At 43.3% G+C, this 18,569-nt stretch overlaps 1 protein-coding gene across 1 annotated transcript; it reads left to right on the top strand.

Moving 5' to 3' along the window:
- The first annotated feature begins 708 nt into the window (after positions 1-708).
- On the top strand, positions 709-16,258 carry raver1 (ribonucleoprotein, PTB-binding 1). The gene is made up of 14 exons (XM_017719030.2): positions 709-1,044; positions 2,753-2,819; positions 4,411-4,880; positions 7,317-7,508; positions 7,603-7,723; positions 7,807-7,901; positions 9,192-9,294; positions 10,498-10,700; positions 12,621-12,705; positions 12,792-12,934; positions 14,618-14,689; positions 15,355-15,468; positions 15,740-15,802; positions 15,947-16,258. The coding sequence occupies exons 1-14, from the start codon at positions 724-726 to the stop codon at positions 16,091-16,093; spliced, it is 2,196 nt and encodes a 731-aa protein (XP_017574519.1). The 5' UTR covers positions 709-723; the 3' UTR covers positions 16,094-16,258.
- Positions 16,259-18,569: the final 2,311 nt, after the last annotated feature.

Raw genomic sequence — 18,569 nt, 5'->3', positions numbered from 1 at the left:
GTGTAAGTATGAGCCTCTATCTTGAACACACCAATTAAATAACTACATTTTATGTAACTGGTACCTATATCATTTTTTTATTTAGTCATTATTTTTTATGTTGTGGCCCTTTTAGCCACGGTTTAATGTGAAGAAATACAGATAGATATAGATATATACTTAACCATTATTTAGATGGAGAAGCAGCTTAGAAGGTAGAAAGATAGATTGATAGATACTTTATTGATCCGAGGAACTTTAGCGCGCGTGTGTGTGTGTGTGTGTGAGAGAGAGAGAGAGAGAGAGAGAGAGAGAGAGATCATATGACTCTTGTAAATCGTACTTCTTTAATAGGTCTAATGTGGCCAAGCACTGTAGCCTAATCACGAACCTGTTAAACAGAAACGAGACCCCTTTATCTACCTCGCGTTCATTTTATTCGCCGTACAGATCCAATTACTAACTCATTCTGTAGCGTACACAGCAATAACGACGTGGCGCGTGTTTGTAAGTGATTATGGTTTATTACAGCCCCCCACTGCCTGACTGCAGCGCTTTATTACAGACATGCTTGTTATCGATTTAAAACGGCCACGTGACACGCCGGCCCCGCCCCCGGCGCTGTGAGGAGACGCGCATTCTCCTCTCGGCCAATCAGCGCCCGAGTTCGCCCTGCGTGTGTATTGTTTAAACTGCCCAAAGCGAGCGGAGAAGCTCCGAGCGAGGAACCTTCCACACGAAGCCATGGCGGCCGCCGTGTCCGTTAGCAGAGCTGCCAGAGACGAGAAGAGCTACGCTGGTGCCAGTTTCACTACCCGTCCATTCTACGAGCACTACGATCAAGCCAAACCGGAGAACTGGGCTGCTGAAGAAAGCAGAGACGCCGAAGCAGATCGCCGCGACGAAGACTCGTCCGCGGGCGGCGAATGTCCCCGCAGGGTCGACGATGAGCTGACTACCCTCAGCCCTGAAGAAGTCGCTAGTCGTTTAGAGAGGACTCGCAGAGAGTTTTACAATCGCCGCAAAATCATTATAAAGAACCTCCCCGCCGATGTGAGCAACCAGGCAAGTAACTGTAGGATAGTTGGCTAACAAAGTAGAAAACCTCCGCCCTGCTCCCAAGCGGGTGAGTCGGCTAACGCTAGCTAGCATCCCGCAGCGGGACGGAGGGACGGGCGGAGGGGGGACTCGCCGGGCTGAGCCCGCGGGGTTCGCCAAAGGCTGGGAGCACGTTCACTTCCACTGTGCCACGGCGACCGTGATGTGCTGGGCGGAATAACGTCGCTAACGCGATCGATTACAGCGACTTAATCCAGTCCGTCGTAACCCAACACGGGGAAGGTCCACCGGACCGGCTTTCGGACGTGTCGGCCTCGTGTGGAGCGGACCAGCTGAGCTTAACTACTTATCGTAGGCGAAGCCGTGTAGCTAGTTTGACTGAAGTTCCCTCGCCAGTTGAGGCTGCCGTGGAGCCGGTCTTCCACAAGGCTGGGTAACTTTATTCGCTAACGCTGGCGCTGACTGGCTCGGCCGGGCGTGTGACCGGTGTTTGGGCTGGACCGGTGCGAGGTTCCCCTCAGGTGGGCAGTTAACTGGCCGAGCTAATCTGGGTTAGCGCTGCACACTGACGCCGTCCATCCACCCAGCTGGCGTGCTCGGCTAGCGTGAGCGCTTCGCTCGAGATGGCTGCTCGTTGTTTATTAAAACATGTCGTGTGCTTGGTGTTGTTCTTAGTTCGAAGCCTCTACGTGTTGTGAAGCGCACCGCGGCGGACAGGCGTTAAAGTCGGCGGGGAACTGTGGGCTCGGGTTAGCAGTGAAGGGACCGGTGTTGCCACGAATCCGCGTCAGCGAAATGCAGCCCGTGATACTGAGCAGTGAACGAGCGTCAGGCGGACTCCGGGTTTAACTGATCCCGCCCGGGGTCGTGTGCTCCCCGTGACACGAGGCTAAACGGCTCTGCCCGTTTGTGTAGTCCGAGCGGTGATGGACATTATTGTAGGAAAGTGCTTGACTCGCGGGGAACGGTGCTGCCCGCGCGGCACTGTGGGGGTTGGAGTTGGGAATGGGAGCAGAGAGGACGACAAAAGGGTCGAAGGTGCTTTGACAAAACCGGTTTGTATTGAGCTTCACTACAAAGAAAGTGCTCGACGGCACTGTGGTAACGCGTAGGAAGCATTTAAGCATTTTACCTTAACAAATCTCCCATCAGTGTTGCGGGGCGGACGCTAGGCAGAAGTGTTGTGAATGGTTCTGTGTAGAACTTTTCAGAAAAAGGTTTTATGTAGCACTAAAGGGTTCTTCTGTTGTTACATGCTTGATATCGTTACAATTGAAGAACCTTTTTCTCTATGTATGTATGTATGTGTATGTGTGTGTGTGTGTATGTGTATATATATATATATATATATATATATATATATATATATATATATATATATATATATATATATATATATATATATATATATATATATATATATATATATATAAAAAATGCCATATACAGCGTGTTCTCCATCAGTCTGAACCGATTCACCAAGCCAAGAACCTTTAGCACTTGGATTAAGATCTAGGCTTTCCCCTTCCTGTAGTCCAGTACAGGTGATGTGTAGAAGCCAATTCCTGCCAGGTAGAAGAGGCGGTCACTGCAGTGTTCTCCTGTTTGTGGCAGTACTCAGTCTTGACATGCTGTCTTGAAATAGTTATTTTGTCAGTTTAAACGGTTTTCCTTATTTTTAAACACCTTTCTGTCCCTCTTTCATTCTTTTCAGGAAGTGCATGAGCTGTTAAGCAGCTATGATCTGAAGTACTGCTTTGTTGACAAATACAAAGGAACAGGTACGTTCTTTGCTTACCACAATACTCGAGCTGAGCGGGCAGTTCAGTGTAAAGCAGTAGCTAAAATTTCACCATCCCTTACCAGCCTCGTGGTTTTTTTTTTTTTTAATTAATTTACCTCTTTTCCAAAAAGTTGGGACAGTGTGCAAACTGTAAACACAGAATTCAGTGAAGTGAGTCATTTAAACCGTGACTTTAATTGTACGAAGACAACATATTTAATGTTGGAACTGAGAATTTTTTCCCCTTAAAATTTATGCCAGTTTTGAATTTGCTGTCAGCAACAAGTTTCAAAAAAGTTGGGACGGGTGCAACAAAAGACTGGTTAAAGTCTGTATACGAGTGACAAGCCCGAAAACCAATAGCCGTGATCTAATAGGTGGCACTGACTTAAAAACATGATTCTGTAGCGGAAATCGCTGCTCGTCATTTCAAAAGCCAGTGACCATGGTGGTATGGGGGGGTTGTCCTTGGAGACTTGCACATCTGTGTAGGCACCATTAAATGCTGAGCAGTGTATACAGGTTTTGGAGCAACGTATGCTGCCATCCAAACGACGTCTTTTTCAGCAAAGGACTTTTTTTTTTTTTCCCCGTTTCAGCAAGACGGTGTCGAACCACATTCTGCATGTGTTACAACAGCATGGCTCTGTACAAAGAGTCGCAAGTGTTGTTGAAAGAGGGAATGTGACACGGTAGTAAACATGCCTCTGTCACAACTTTGATAACTTGTTGCTGGCATTAAATTTAAAATGAGTATATATTTTTCATAAAAGGTGTGTGTTGTGTGTTTTTTGTACTGTTTTCAATTGGATATAAAGTTTAAATGATTTTAACATTGTTTTCTGTTTTTTAGAAACAGGGTTGCATTAATTAACGCTTGACTTCCTTCTGCTTTGATCCTCTAACAGCATCACATTATGAATGCTCAGAGACTCCTTGCAGTAAAAGTTAGTGATGTTATTTAAAACGCAAGCCCGCTTATTTTTGTCTTATGGAACGCTACAGCCGAACAGCAGTCAGGGCTGCTGTTATACAGTTTAGTGTACCTCCACATCACACTATATACATCTGTTGTCATGGTTTTTGGTTAAAAGGAATGTCATGACTGTTTTGTATGAATTACTTGGTTTTCTTTTATAGTTAATATGAATAAATGATCAGGTGTCTTATAAGGTTGGGCAGTATGATACCAGTTCTCACTTTTTTTTATAAACTAATGATGCTCGTCATTAAGTACTGGCAATACCAACGTTACTCTGTCCTGTTTATCTGAATTTAGTGCAAACCTGTACTTAGCCTTTTTTTTTTTTTTTTTTTTTTTTTTTTTTTTGTCACTCCTGGTGCAGTTATTTTTTTTTATTTTTTTATTTTTTTTTTTTTTTTTTTTTTCCCTGTTCCAAATGATCAAGAAATATATAAAACGGTCTTCGAGTATCAAGATGCTGCGTTTTTGCTGCATTGCTGCTCCTAGTTTGTCACACTCTTGGAGAACACTTCGTATCTCCATCATGACTTGATATTGAAGGCTAATTTGGTCAGGGTTTGCTCATCTGATGTGTTGCTCAGCTACAGGTTATGATTTCTTTCAGCCTTTGTCACACTGCTAAATGGTGAGCAGGCCCAGTCCGCGATCAAGGAGTTCCACCAGTACGTTCTGCGTGATCGGGAGATCTCTGTGCAACTGCAGCCCACGGATGCTTTGCTCTGCATCGCCAACCTACCTGGGGCCTTTACACAGCAGCAGTTTGAGGAGCTGGTCCGGCCCTTTGGAAACCTTGAGCGCTGTTTCCTGGTGCACAGCGCCAATACGGGCCACTCCAAGGGCTATGGCTTTGTGGAGTACATGAAGAAGGACTCGGCGGCCCGAGCCAAATCGGAACTGCTGGGGAAGCAGCTTGGCTCTCGCATGCTGTACGTGCATTGGACGGAAGTTGGCTCACTCACCTACCCCATGCTGCACTCGCGCTGTCTCTGTGTGGACCGCCTACCTCAAAGCCTCCTCACTGCTCAGGACCTTCGCAACGCCCTGGCTGACACACCTGCTCCAATTTTCTGTCAGGTTCGTGTTTCTTCAGTATGACTGTCCTGCTAGCCTTTTTATGTGGACCTAACAGTTGTTTGAGTAGTTGACCACTTGAGCATCAAATTGTCTTTTATTGCAATTAGACCTCCCCAAGACACAGTTTGGGCTTCCCTGGCCTTGATGAAGTGAGGTCTTTTACTTCATATACACATTTTGCTTTATAGACCTCTTGCGGTGCTATCTGCAGTATCGTGTATGAAGAAAGCTTTAGGCGAAAGGGCCTGTGCATTTAAAGAGGGAGAGACCGTCCTCCATATTAAACGATTCAAAAAAGATATATTTTCAATAGAGGGTTAATGAGGAGCACTTGCACTTGCTAAATGTGAATGGCAGGCAACATAAGTATTGTTAGAATGATCACAGCTTTCAATGTAGAATTTAATGTTTTCACTACTTTTTTATGGTGTAATGGTTTAATTCAAGGAGTCGTGGCTGCCCTACTTTACTAAATTACCGCAGTAACTGCCCCATAGTAACTGCCCCATAGTAACGGTAAACCTCATTCCCTGCTTGTTTAAGAACCTGTTGCTCCTTTGATTTCATGCAAAGCCTAGCAAGACAGTAGTATTCCCACACATGAACACACACCTTAAGCTAAATGCAGGATGGCCAGTTGGTTGAGATTATGCGGTCTCATACACGGCACATGCTTGGTTGCTTCAGGCTGGAGGTTAGGGAACCCTCTGTTACCAGAGGGTCTCTGGTTCGATCCCCTCGGCTGCCTGAAGTGCCCTCGAGCAAGGCACCTAACCCCCAATTGCTCCCCAGGTGCCGTGGATAGGGCTGTCCACTGCTGTGTGTGTGTGTGTGTGTGTGTGTGTGTGTGTGTTCACTAGTGTGCAGGTATGTGGGTGTTTCGGTGCACGGATGGGTTAAATGCAGAGGTCTAATTCCACAGTGTGCAAACAGTAACGAATGGCTGTAAATTCTAATCTACAGCCTGATCATAATTAAAACTAATAACATTGAGCTTTCTTCACTTAACGTGGTAAGTGTTGTAGGTAGTGTAGTTGATATAAAATCCTGCTCTTTTAAATGCAGTCCTTTTGTTAAACAACTCCATTCGACATGTTCCAATGGTTTCTAGTTTCTACTTTTGTTTAAAAAAGTGCAGAAGTTAGTTTGCCCTTTGTCTGAGGGCACAGGTGCAGCACTTGACCCTGTAATTTTTTTATTTCTAGGCCCCTGACCTTTGCCCTGCTTTTCAGTTAGCATTGAGCATTGATGGTTTCTATGGTGATGACCATCTGACTGAGCCAGGTGCGGTCAGTCAGCAGGCCTGTGGGCCTTTCTGGAATGGAAAAGAGCAGCTTGCTTTTTCATGTTAAAACACACTGCCTCATACATGGGCACATACATGCGTGTTTGTGCGTATGGGCAGCCGTATGTTTTGAGTGAAACTTTTTTCTGCTTTTAACTCTCGAGTTTTTAGGGTGGCTTCTTTTCTCTTGACTGAATGTTAAAATCTCTAGTCCCCACTGGATTTCGTTCTTTTCTAAGTGTTGTACTGGGCTTTTCAGGGTGGTGGACTTGTGAAGTGTAAAGCAATCAGCAACAAACAGTGCTGTGAGTGTATTTAGTGGTGCTGATCTGTTTGCTGCCTAACTGACTAAACTCAAGTTATGTCTCCAAATCACCAAAATGTCAGATTTGAGTCATTTTCGCAAACACTTCTGTGAATTACTAGTTTGAGTGGAGAGAGATCTGAATAGGATTTTTGGGTCTTTTTAAGGGAAACTACATGACATTTAATGAGTTTATTTTTTTTACTCATCATTGGCCTTTTAACTTGGCCTCACCCAGGCTGTAACATTTTCACTTTGGACATGTCTGATTTTGTAGAATTTTACTAATATTAATAATGATAATTTTAAAAAGTATTATTAATAATAACAACCATGTATAATACTTCTACTCCTTCTCATTTTTTTTATTATTATTATTTTTATTTGTGTGTGTGTGTGTGTGTGTGTGTGCTGTTGTCATAATGAAATGATGGCACAATTTAAAAACATGAAAATGAGCCACCGTCCATCTAGACATCTTGGCCCAAATAAATGTTGTGTGGTGTTGATTTTAATTTTTTTATTTTTTATTTATTAATTAAAAACCAAACAAAACCCTTGAGCTTGCATTACTAGGTCTGTAGAATGCTATTGCCAAATCTTAGGATTTAGAAGCTAAATAAGAAAATGATCTTTAACCAACTTTGCTCTGAGTGATCGGAGGATTTGGCAACAGACTTGACTCGGCTGGATCTGCTAAAACCCTTCAGCAGATTAGTAAGGCAGGAGGAAAGGGGCACACATTGGGGAAGTGGGATGGCTGATTCCTTTCTGGATGCAGTGACTCTCGCCTTTTGAAATGTTGTAGTCAATTGTGTGGGTTTTTTTCTCTCCCCCCAACTATTAGCTTGCTCAGGGCCAAGACGGCAGTTTCCGGCGGTTTGCTGTTTTGGAGTACTCCACGCCAGAGATGGCTGAAGAGGTGCAACGATTAACTGACGGAAGGCTTCTAGGGGGAACCCACATTCGTGTCTCCTTCTGTGCCCCAGGGCCACCAGGCAGGAGTATGCTGGCAGCTCTTATTGCTGCCCAGACTATGGTACTTTCCCTTTTGTGTGCAAAATCAATCCTGTACAACATCGAGCTAATGGAATTTGTCTTTCATTGACTGCCCCAACCATATCTCTCCACAGGCTTTAAACAGGGGAAAAGGTCTACTCCCTGAGCCCAATGCCATGCAGATCCTTTCTGGCTTGAGCAATCCAGCCACCCTGAAGATGCTGCTGAACCCGCTCAACCAGGGGCAGAAACAAGGTAACATGCCTACTGATGCATCTGTAGCATATGGATATCTTCTAAGTAGTGTAGTGATGCGATGAACTGGTCCTTGTTTTCAGGTCTGCTTGGTGCAGCCCCACCAATGCCGCTCTTGGCTAATCCAGCTCTTTCTGCAGCTCTTGTGCAACTGCTGCTTCAGAACCAAGTCCAGCAGGTACAGAGTGGCATTTCATGCCCCATCCCGTTACTTTTGTTTGCTCCTCCTGTTATCTTCATTATTCTTTAACATTACTCTCTAGTTCTCACTCAAACCTACCTGTTCTCCCTTCCTAGCAAGCCCTTCTAGGAAACCCTCTTCTTTGGGCACACGTTCTGCACAGTAAAGAAAACCGTCTACCACTTTGTGTGAGTGGCCCTTTTGAGTGTGTGGTGTGGTGTGCTAGGTAGTATCGAAGAATAGAGTTTGATTCTTCCACAGAGACTGCAGAAGTCTTCATGGACAAGGTGCCCTCCAGTAACTGTAGAACAGTAAATGCGGTATTGTCTTAAGACTGACACGTGCGTACGACTTCAAGGCAATGGTGTTTGTCCTTTTATTGAATATTATGGCTGCTGAAAAGTGCAACACCTAAGATATTTTTTTGGGGAAAAACATAACCTGACATTACTTGGTCATAATATTGTTAGTTTTCATAATTTGTAAGACTAGACAAAGACACTGTGTATTCATTGTGGTCTGAGATTAGAGGCCAGTTTGTGTGTAAACTGCACATTTCACTGGAAAGTTGTTCCGAAATTCCTGTGCGTTTCAGGTTTTTGTTGATCTTCTGATTTCTCTCCTTAATCCTCAAGCTCTTCTACGTTTGTCATTAACATGTCAGGTGTATAGTCATGAACAGGGTCCACTCTCTCTGTGATCTGATCACCAAACCGCCTTTGAAGGTGATTGCGGATGCATATGCCCAACATGTGTAATGTAAATGCTAAATCCTCCCAGTGTGTCCCCAGTAGCTTGTTGTCCCATTGGTTTAACAGGTTGTGTTAAAGTTGATTTTGTTGGTCACTTCCTGAAATTGTTGACCTGCCCATAATTGCGTTATGGCGACCAGCAGAGTCCATTAACCCGAATCTTCAAAGGGCTTTAAAGAAGGGGATGTATGAGGGCAGTGAAGGGTGTTGGTATTTCTTTTTCTTTAAGCTCTTTATCTTGAAATTCATTCACTTGGCTGGGAAAATCTGACAAACTCATCAGACCTAAGCTTCCTGGAGCTTTCCTGTTGCGTGATTCAGGTCAAGCAGTTGCGCACACACCAACCACTCGGCTTTGTAGTCTCTAAAATTGCTCTCATTAAACATCTTCACGGCTTCTTCTAAATCCTCATCCTCGGTCTGATCTGACGTTGTTTTTGTTTGGTTTGTATTGTAGTATTGGCTTGTGTTGTGGTTTGCGCTACACATATTGGGTTAAGTTTGAGCCCTTAATGCTGTGGTTTCTGTTTGGCAGGCTGGACTGTTGGGTGAAAATCCTCTCACAACTCTCCCTCTACAACAAGGGATTAACATGCTGGGAGATCTACCTCATGGTGTGTCAAATCTACTACCCCAAGGTATTAAATGGTGCAATATTTTTGGATCTTGTAACAGTTGACTAACATTATTCATTCTGCTGACTTGCCTCTGATGATAAATTGGCAAAAAAGTTTAAACAGCTTTCCTCTTGCCCCAGATGTAGATCAGCAAAGACTAGTTTAGAGTTAAAATTGTTGGGGGGGGGGGGCTAATAATTTCTTGGAACTAAATGTCTAATTTTAGCTCGTTTCATTTAGTAGAATCATGCTTGTATTTATATTCTGCAAGTATTACAGTACTAATTGTTTTATGTACAGGATAAAAACGAAGGTTAAATTCTTGAAATGTCCAGCTGAAAACTGGCCAGTCAAGAATTATTCTCCATGGTTTCTAGGTTGATGTGACTGAGAGAGCTTCTCCTTTGGTTAGGCCTTCAAGAGCTGACCGGAAGTCCTAACGCATTAGATAAACTATCATAAATATGAATTGATGGAATTAACCAGTCATTTATTTCCAACGGTTGGGACTAACTTTGTGTGAAAACATCACATAAAGCTTTCTGGATGTCCTAGATGTGTTGCTGACAGTACGAGGGCACTCTAATCAGGGGGTTTCAAAGAAATGGAAAAAGACAGTTGCAGGACGTCTGTCGCACCCTTTAAGTAAATTTTTTTTTTTTTTTTTTTTTTTTTTTTTTTTTTTTTTTTTTTTAAAGAAGCTTCAGGTGTTTTGAAAGGCCATTCTATATTAGTTTTCTGCCCCACCTAAAATGTGCGAGAGTTTCACTGTTGAAGTAACTGCTGTACCATGTGAGGTGTGATGGAACCCCCACTAATGTTTTGACATTCCTGGCCCAAATTGAAGGCCTAGCTCTAGTCATGGTTTGCTGCTGGAGCACAGTACAACTAAATATGTGCTATAGAAATGCCTCGTCAGCCTTGTATAAAGTGGCTGCCTGCAGATTTGCCCATTTTTAATTTGTCCAAATTTGTTTGGATTTTTTTTGTTTTTCTTTAAACACACCAGGCATAATTTTGGACTACATGGTTGACAATTGAGATCTAGTGTTTGTTAGCAACGTTAGGCTCACCTTTCCAGTTCAAAATTAAAGAAGCAAAATTTGGACTGATCTGAGATGTATAAATGTTTGTATGTATGCATTTTATTTATTTATTTACTTACTTACTTACTTACTGACTTACCCACCCCCTGAACGATTTTGTCCTGTATGTCTGATCTAGGTGCCATGGGTCCAGGCCTCAGCCTGCAAACAGAGCCTCTAGGTCCCATAAAGCCCCCATCTGTGGGCCGGACACTAGGGAGGGAGCCAGAGTCTCCAACCACACCAGTTAGCTTCACCCTAAACCCCTCTCCTGCGCTACAAGGTTTGAGCATGCCACTTCTGGGGAGTGTGCTAGGAGGAGATGGGTCCCCTCTTTCATTGGTGAGGCTTATTTATTTTTTCTTTTCTTCACTTTTTTTGCCAATAATTTTGTTGCTAATTAATTTAATAGACTTTACAGGTTACAGTGTCTGACGGGTAAGTGATTTTCATGTAGAACATTACCATAGATACCACGTACACTGACCAGCATTGCTGATGCTGGAGTTTGCGCATGACCATAGTTATCGGTAGGTATGAGGCGACACTTGCCATTGTTGACAGCTATGGTTGCTGTTAATGGAGGTGTGATTTTAGGTCAATTGTGTGGAGATGTAGGTGTCGTGTGGCTCCTAGTTATTAGTTCTTTTCATGAGATGATTTACAGTATCTCACAAAAGCGGGTGCCCCTCACATTTCTGCAGATATTATCTTTTTATGGGACAGCACTATAGAAATGAAACTTGGCTATAACTTAAAGTAGTCAGTGTACTATCTTCTGAAAATACCTCAGCCATTAATGTCTAGCTGGCAACACAAGTGAGTACACCTCACAGTGAACGTCTAAGTTGTGCCCAATTGTGTCGTTGTCCTCTGCCTGGTGTCATGAGACTTGTTAGTTACAAGGTTCCAGGTGTGAACGGGGAGCAGGGCTGTTAAATTTGGTGTTTGGGTACAACTCACTCAGCCAGTCCATCACCTTTACCTTTAGCAAGGCAGTTGAATATCCAGTGTTTGTCTCCAGGCCTAAACCCAATTGAGCACCTGTGCGTCATCCTCCAGTGGAAAGAGGAGGAGTGCAAGGTGTCCAACATCCACCAGCTCCATGATGTCATCATGGAGGAGTGGAAAAGGATTTCAGTAGCAACCTGTGCAGCTCTGGTGAATTCCATGCCCTAGAGGGTTCAGGCTGTGCTAGATAATAATGGTGTTCACACAAAATGTTGACACTTGGAGCACAATTTGGACACGTTCACTTGTGTTGCCAGGTATTCAGGCATTAATGGCTGTTATTTTCAGAGGACCGTAAATCTATACTGCTATACAAGCTGTACGCTGACAACTTTAAGTTGCATCCAATTTTTAGTTTTGTCCCATGAAAATGCAGAAATGTGAGGGGTTCACTTTTGCGATACTGTATATGCTGCTGTTCTGAACATTTGGCATTATTTGTTGAAGTTAAATATCTGAGCAATTCTAAAAGGGAAGAAATTCTATGTTTTTGATTTGTAGCTGTGTTTTACATCTTTTTAAGCTGGCCATAAATTAGAGCATACCAAGGATTAGACAAGAGCCCACTAGCCCAGTAAAGTTCATCCTCTAGTGGTAAATTCCACGTAACATGATGGAAAATGAATGTTTGTTTATAAAGTCAGGATCGCATGTTTGTACCCTCAGAGTTAAAGATATTAAGCTGATTAACTCGGTCCAAAAAATATCCTTGCTTGTTCTGCTCTTAAGCAGTTGGCTACAGAACCCGCCAACTTTTGTGGGACCCATGATTTGCTTCTGGAATGTTTTTTGGGATGTTCCTGTCAAGCATATTTAGTGATAAATTCAACTTGTTGGCTCGTGTGTGTGTGTGTGTGTGTGTGTGTGTGTGTGTGTGTGTGTGTGTGTGTGTGTGTGTGTGTGTGTGTGTGTGTGTGTGTGTGTGTGTGTGTGTGTGCGCATTCATTCAGCAAACGGCATGGTGCAATGAGGGAATTTTCAATGTCCCAGTGCATGGGAACGATTGACAACCCTAGAAATGTTTGATGCCTTGGGTAGCATCCATTTCTCCTGAACAATGGAAATTTGATACCTGTAGTTTCCTGAAAAGAGTGCTGTGTAGAACATGGAATGGTTGGCCTGATTATTACTTCATGTTGTCTGAACCTGTGGGTTTTTGTGTGTGTGATTGCAGACTGTGATGATGGAATGAAGGCTTGATGTATTTGTTTTCCCCCTTCTCTCTCTTTTTCTTCTTTCTTCTTTGAGAAGGCATCCATATTGGGAGATCCACCCAAAGAGATTGGAGTGTCCTCAAACCCTTTTCTGAATGCACCTAGCATATTCCCATCCTCAGGTTGGTCATCTGCCTTCTGTGTTTTTGTTGTCCATATAATGCTCAGGTGCTGTCCTATAATCTGAACGTCCCTTCTGCCTGTATAGCTGCCAGTTCCAGGACCCACCCGTATAGAAAGAGGCCAACGTTAAGTGGGACATCTACGCCACGGCCTCTTCAGAGTATTCACTCCAATTACAGCCTGCGATGCCAGGATTCTTATGCACGCGAGTTCCCATCACTTCACCAGGTTAGTGGGTATATTTTAAAGACAGCCATAGTTTACCACAGTGGTTTAGAGCATTGCTGCTGGATAGGGTCCGGCAGTATCCCCATGTTACTGTGGTCAAAATTCTACCCCTATTACTGCAGTATATGGTATTACCAGGGTAGGTGGGATGTCTTGAGTGACAAAGAACGGTGCGTTATTTGAAAATCCCAAAATAATTTGTTTGCTTACGTGACACGCACTAAGTATATCTAGCTATCTAGTAACTTATAAATACCAGCTCTGTCCAGCACAGAACATTAGATTCTGGCTATCTAAAGCACCAACACACACGATATTTCTGAAGGAGTGAAGTCGAGTGTCTGGTGCAGAAGGAACAGAAAAAACGAAATGAAACATGTTTTTTGGTGTCAGTGTTGGCTTGGAGAGCAGGCTACAGACCCAAACAATGCCGGTTTTGATTCTGACCAAGTGGTGGTCTGCTGACAACTTTAGATTATAAAAGCCAAGTTGAAAGAGCAAAAGTTTAGTGAGACAAAGCCGAAATCGGACCCGTTCAACTGTTTTGGACTGTAGCGTATTAGTTAGCAGGCCAAATGTACCACACAGAAGGCTTGGGTCCAGCCAGTGTTGATAAAATGGCACTCGTTTAGAGGATATCGCAGAGTGTAAAGTTGTGTGACTGCATGAAAGCTGAAATTGGAGCATGTTTTGGGAGGTGTGTGTGTGGATGTCGCTGAGCTACGATCACGCTTAAGACCACTGCACACTGGTCCCAAGTCTTCCAAGTATTTGATTCTAATGAAGGATCAGACGCTGACGCCAGCGCTCGTGAGCCACTGGAAGCACCGTCGAACTTCTTGCCATGTTGCAGCTTTTTGCCTTTATGTTAAATAAAGGGGACCAGAGGGAATAACTCTTTTCTAAACACTTTTCTCAGCTGGCTGAAATACTTTGGAATTCCAGCCCCTTTTCTGTGTTGCAAAATAACGCAATCTCTTAACTCCATCCTTATTGCCCACCTAATGGCAAGCTTGGCACAACCTCACACGAACAAAGTAAAACCCGCTTCAACATCCTGCTCCAGTCTAGTTTGCAGATGTGTATCAGATCTTGTTCTGCCTAGCGTTGGACGCTGATCTGACCCAGTCAGAGCACACTGAGCTCATCAGGCTTAGACACAGGAGCTCTAACAGGACTTATATATTATATTTATATTATATTTATATTATATTTATATTATAGGAGGAGGGTAAATGGAGCTGTATGGTATGAGGAGTGTTTTGGAACATTGAAGCATGTGTTCTGGTAGACCCTAAAATATTATGAACACTGAAAATGAGCTTAAGTCCACTTTAAAGCCATGTTGACATCAGAAAGCCATGGTAGTTAACGTGATATCAAATTTACACTGTTTTAAACATTTATTTTTAAATATTATAATTATTGAAGTCTAGAAATAATCAGAAATCCCCTATATATCCAAGTCCCTCCCCTCAGACATGAAGCTGAAGTGACCAGCAACTGAAAGCTCTTGTACATAGGGTGGAAGATGGTTAATACTGATAACTAAACAGTGGTGGTTTTTATCACACACCATGAGCACTGCTTTAATTTTCACTGAAAAATGAAATACGCGCTATAGTATGCAGCGTGTGCTTGTTTACGGTTTTGTTTTTGTATTGATTTGGGGTCTTTCTGCAGGACTCCCATGGCCACCTTTTTGAGCAACAGGAGGCGCTGGACAGCACAGGGCTCTTTGCCTATGGAGCACAGGTATAGTCTTCCCTCATGGCAGTATACTACTGGTTAGTTAAAGGGGAATTCCACCTGCTTTTCAACATTTTTGCATCAGTATCTGGGGTTTTGCACGAGTATCAGGGGTTGTGATGCCTATAATGCAGTTATACCAATTTTGTTTGGCAGTCTTTGATGCTGTCTTGGCTCAGTATACTGTTTCACAAACTGTTTGAAGATGCATTTTAGGTCAAAAGCTTATAGCAGAAGTGTCTTGGGTATCGGGCAGTGTATTCATAACCATTGCGTTATAGTTTTGAGGTTGCTGTTAGAGCCATTGAACGCTATAGACATCTGGTTCCTGTCACCACTATTGTGAACAGCTGAGTCAGCAGAAACATCATGTATTATGGCTGTTGCATGAGCTTGTGGTCTAGTGTGATCAGAGTACTGTAAAACGCAGCTTTTGTTCAGTGTGTTGAGAAAAGTAGTCTGAATGCACCAGGCAAAACTCTGCCTTTTTTTGTCTTAACTTCAGAAAGTCCAATATTTAAATTCTCAAACGGCCACGATTCCCTTTTTTAAGAATATAAATTCAATGAAGGTTATCAAATGGCTCCATTAGTGTTATTCCTAAAGAATCACACTGGCTAGCTTGCTTTTATTACCTAGTAAGATTGAAGTATTTCCTTTTAATACTATAGCACTCAAGCTTCAGTGACCGAGCATCTCCATTCAACTATCCCCCCAGCCCTACTGGCTCCTCCTACTTCAGCTTTGGAGCCCCTTGCAGCATACCGTCAACCCAGCTCAATAAGGTAACATCTACTGTCCCAATCCCTGTGTCCTTTACAGCTGCTAAAAATATCATGTCTTGTTCATTCCAAAGGGAGAAAGGTATCATCCAAGTATCATCCAAATCACTGGCTCCTTCTCTATTGAAATTGGATAGTGTTAGATATTCCAGTTGTGAGGACAGATTAGAACAGTCACATGTTGACTTCATGTGTGATAAGGCTTATCTTCTTAACTGTTTATTTTAACCAGATTTTGTTTGTTTTTTGATATGGTGCTTTTCCATTTGACCAGGCTGTAGGAATGCCTCCTGTGTCTCACTCCAGCTTATTCTCTGCACCTGGGACTGGAGTAAAGGTATGAGATTTTGAGCTGTAGGATCATTCTGCCTTTCTAACACAGTGTTCTTCGTGTCAAAGTAGAATGCTTGAGCCCCCAATAGCGATTACCATGCAATGGCTGCATACGATGTTACTGACTCCATCTAATTATCTGCTTTAGACTCCCATTGGAGGGCAGAAGCGTCTGTTCTCACGGCTGATCCCATCTCCAGAGCCTAGTCCAGAGGGGGGTTATGTGGGCCAGCATTCTCAAGGGCTAGGGGGTCATTATGCTGACTCCTACCTGAAACGCAAGCGCATCTTTTAACCACCGCTCAGCAGCTCTCTCGGGAACCCCTGCTGGCTGTCGGTCAGGAAGAGGATGGAGGTCAGCAAAGAAAGGCCAGCATCTTGCTGGTCTGGGTGAAAGCCTAGCAGGCACCCCTGGAGGGCCCTGTGTTGGGAGCAGCCCTAGAGCTCAGCCAGCCTTTTGCGTGCCAGTCAAGAGTTGGTTTTTTTTTTTTTTTTTTTGTTTGTGAATATGATTTCAGTGTGTATGTAAATTATTTTTATTTCCGCCTTTTTAAATTTTGCTTTTTTTTAATTTGCCTTTAAAGTTTTAAGTTTTTCTTTTTCTTTTTGTTATGCTAAGATACAGCAGGTACCTCATAAAGGAAAAAAAAATCCCCTTTCTGTTGGTCTCAATTTTTGTTTTATAGTGTGTGTGGGTTGTAAAAAAATTTTTTTTTCCCCCTCTCCCCACTTATCCTCCTGTTAACTTGCTTTGTATATAGTTGTGTAGCATACATGATTGGACTCCCTCTTTCTCTCATGGTTCTCAGAAGCCTTGGCAATCTCAGCTCAGCATGCCAGGTAGTCTTAGGCCTAGCTGTATTGCTTCATGTCATCACTGTTTGTCCCAAGCTGCTTTGTTTGTTTGTTTGTTTGTTTGTTTGTTTGTCTGTCTGTCTACGGAGCTCATGCTCTGCTCCAATTAACTTGGGCTCTTCTGACTGTTCCTCCACTCAGCACCATATTTTTGTACATTGACCCTGCTTCCTCCTCCTTCCCACTCTCCTCTGTCACAAGGCCAGGTTTTCTGCACTGAATGTTGTGTTGCACTTGAGGGATGAGTGTCACTTGATATGTGCCTTCCTCAACCTGTCCTGTCCTTTCCTCACCTCATCTTGAATTTGGGCTGTTCCTCCTGCCTCTTACCCCTTACCATGTTTACCCTGTTCAGTCTGCAGTTTTGCTGTTGCAAAGTGCTTAGCATCCTCGTCCACAGGTCCCTTCCGTTTACGTGGAGATGTTCAGAGAGCCACAGCCAGGCTGGGTGAGCCCTCAATGTGGCCCGTCTGTTCCCAAGAAGGCCCTTCCATCCACTTGTTTATCTCTTCTCAGTCTTGCTCCCCTGCAAACCAGCAGAGGGAGCTGGTCAGCTTTAGGGAAAGCGCTGTCTTCTCTTGCCTGCTGTTTTCTTGCTTTTGAACTGGAACAGCTGACAGACCGGAGCAGGCCGGACCTATGCTCAGATGTGATGTTGCATATTTTTATTTTTATTTTTATTTTTTTCCTCCTTTTTATTTTTTAAATTATTACAGCTGTAACTGACCTCTCCTCCACCTTGTCATCACTTCCGTAGGGCGGAAGGAGCTGTCGCTGACTGAAATATGATTGGTGTATGATTGAGTACTAGATCTGTGTGACTTGATTTCATTTGATTTGACATTTTGATTGTGATAACTCAATACCTCTGGCTTGTGCTGCAGCTCACTATGGAACCTACAGATACTCTTGTGCCTAAAACTTGGAAGTGTCCACTGTAATCTTCTCTCCCCTCTGTGAGCCTGAACTCTATTTAACCTCTGTTTAATTGCTGTGTACATACTTGAGCTTGGTTATACTTCTTTTGAGTCCAGAACTAGTGTTTCTTTTTCTTCCTCCTAAACTGTAAAGAGATTGAAAAATGCTGCTGTTTGTGTGTGTGTGCATGTGAGCGCGTGTGTGTGTACTTTAGAGTGATAATTGCGCAGTGCAGCATCTATCTTGTGGCAAGTGAGTTTACATATGCTATATGGACCAAGAGGTGCTGCTGTGTACAGTGAGCTTAGACTATTTCTCATCTGTTAAACGACTGCTCAGCAAGTGCTCAGTTTTTGTGACCTGTATTTGAGCAAGTAAATGTTATTTAAGTTCACCCCCCTCTCCCTGTGGTCTTTACTCTTGCTATTAAGTCAGTTTGGCTGAACTTGGGCTGGAAGGATCAGCCGGATGTTCTAGCCTAAAACTTGCATTTAATGTCATTTATGTATTGCAGCATTAAAATTTCTGCATTCTTTTTCATCCGTAAGTGTGCCCGCTGCAGTACTTGGCATGCATTATGCAAATACAGCAAAAAATAAACATGAAAAATCTTAACTGCTAGTGTAGCCGCTGACGGACCTTCTTCCATAGCCAATTAGCAGTTCATACAGCCTGTACTCAAGCGTCCTCCCCGAAGCAGGAGTTTTTCAGAAGTGCCTCCCCCTGCAGGGTGTCTTCAGCAGGGGTTTCTCCTAGTTTTTAAACTGAAATCTCGCTAAATTGACGTTCTGTGTGAGGCACTCTTACGTCTTGACTGCGGTTCCCTTTTAACGCAGGCCTCCTTGAGAGTCCAAGTCCCATATTCGTAAAGCTTTTCCAAGTATGAGCACCGAGAGCCAAGGCTTTTATTCGTGTCGATCAGCACGTCTATCAGGATGTTTTATAAAGCTCGCTCCAAGTTCTTAAATAACCTGAGTAAAGGTTTGTCAGTCCTACAA

Source organism: Pygocentrus nattereri, chromosome 27 (genome assembly GCF_015220715.1).
Source record: "Pygocentrus nattereri isolate fPygNat1 chromosome 27, fPygNat1.pri, whole genome shotgun sequence".
In the NCBI taxonomy this organism is placed as follows: domain Eukaryota; kingdom Metazoa; phylum Chordata; class Actinopteri; order Characiformes; family Serrasalmidae; genus Pygocentrus; species Pygocentrus nattereri.
The sequence above is the reverse complement of the archived record's forward strand: the minus strand, read 5'-3'. Positions and strand labels throughout refer to the sequence as shown.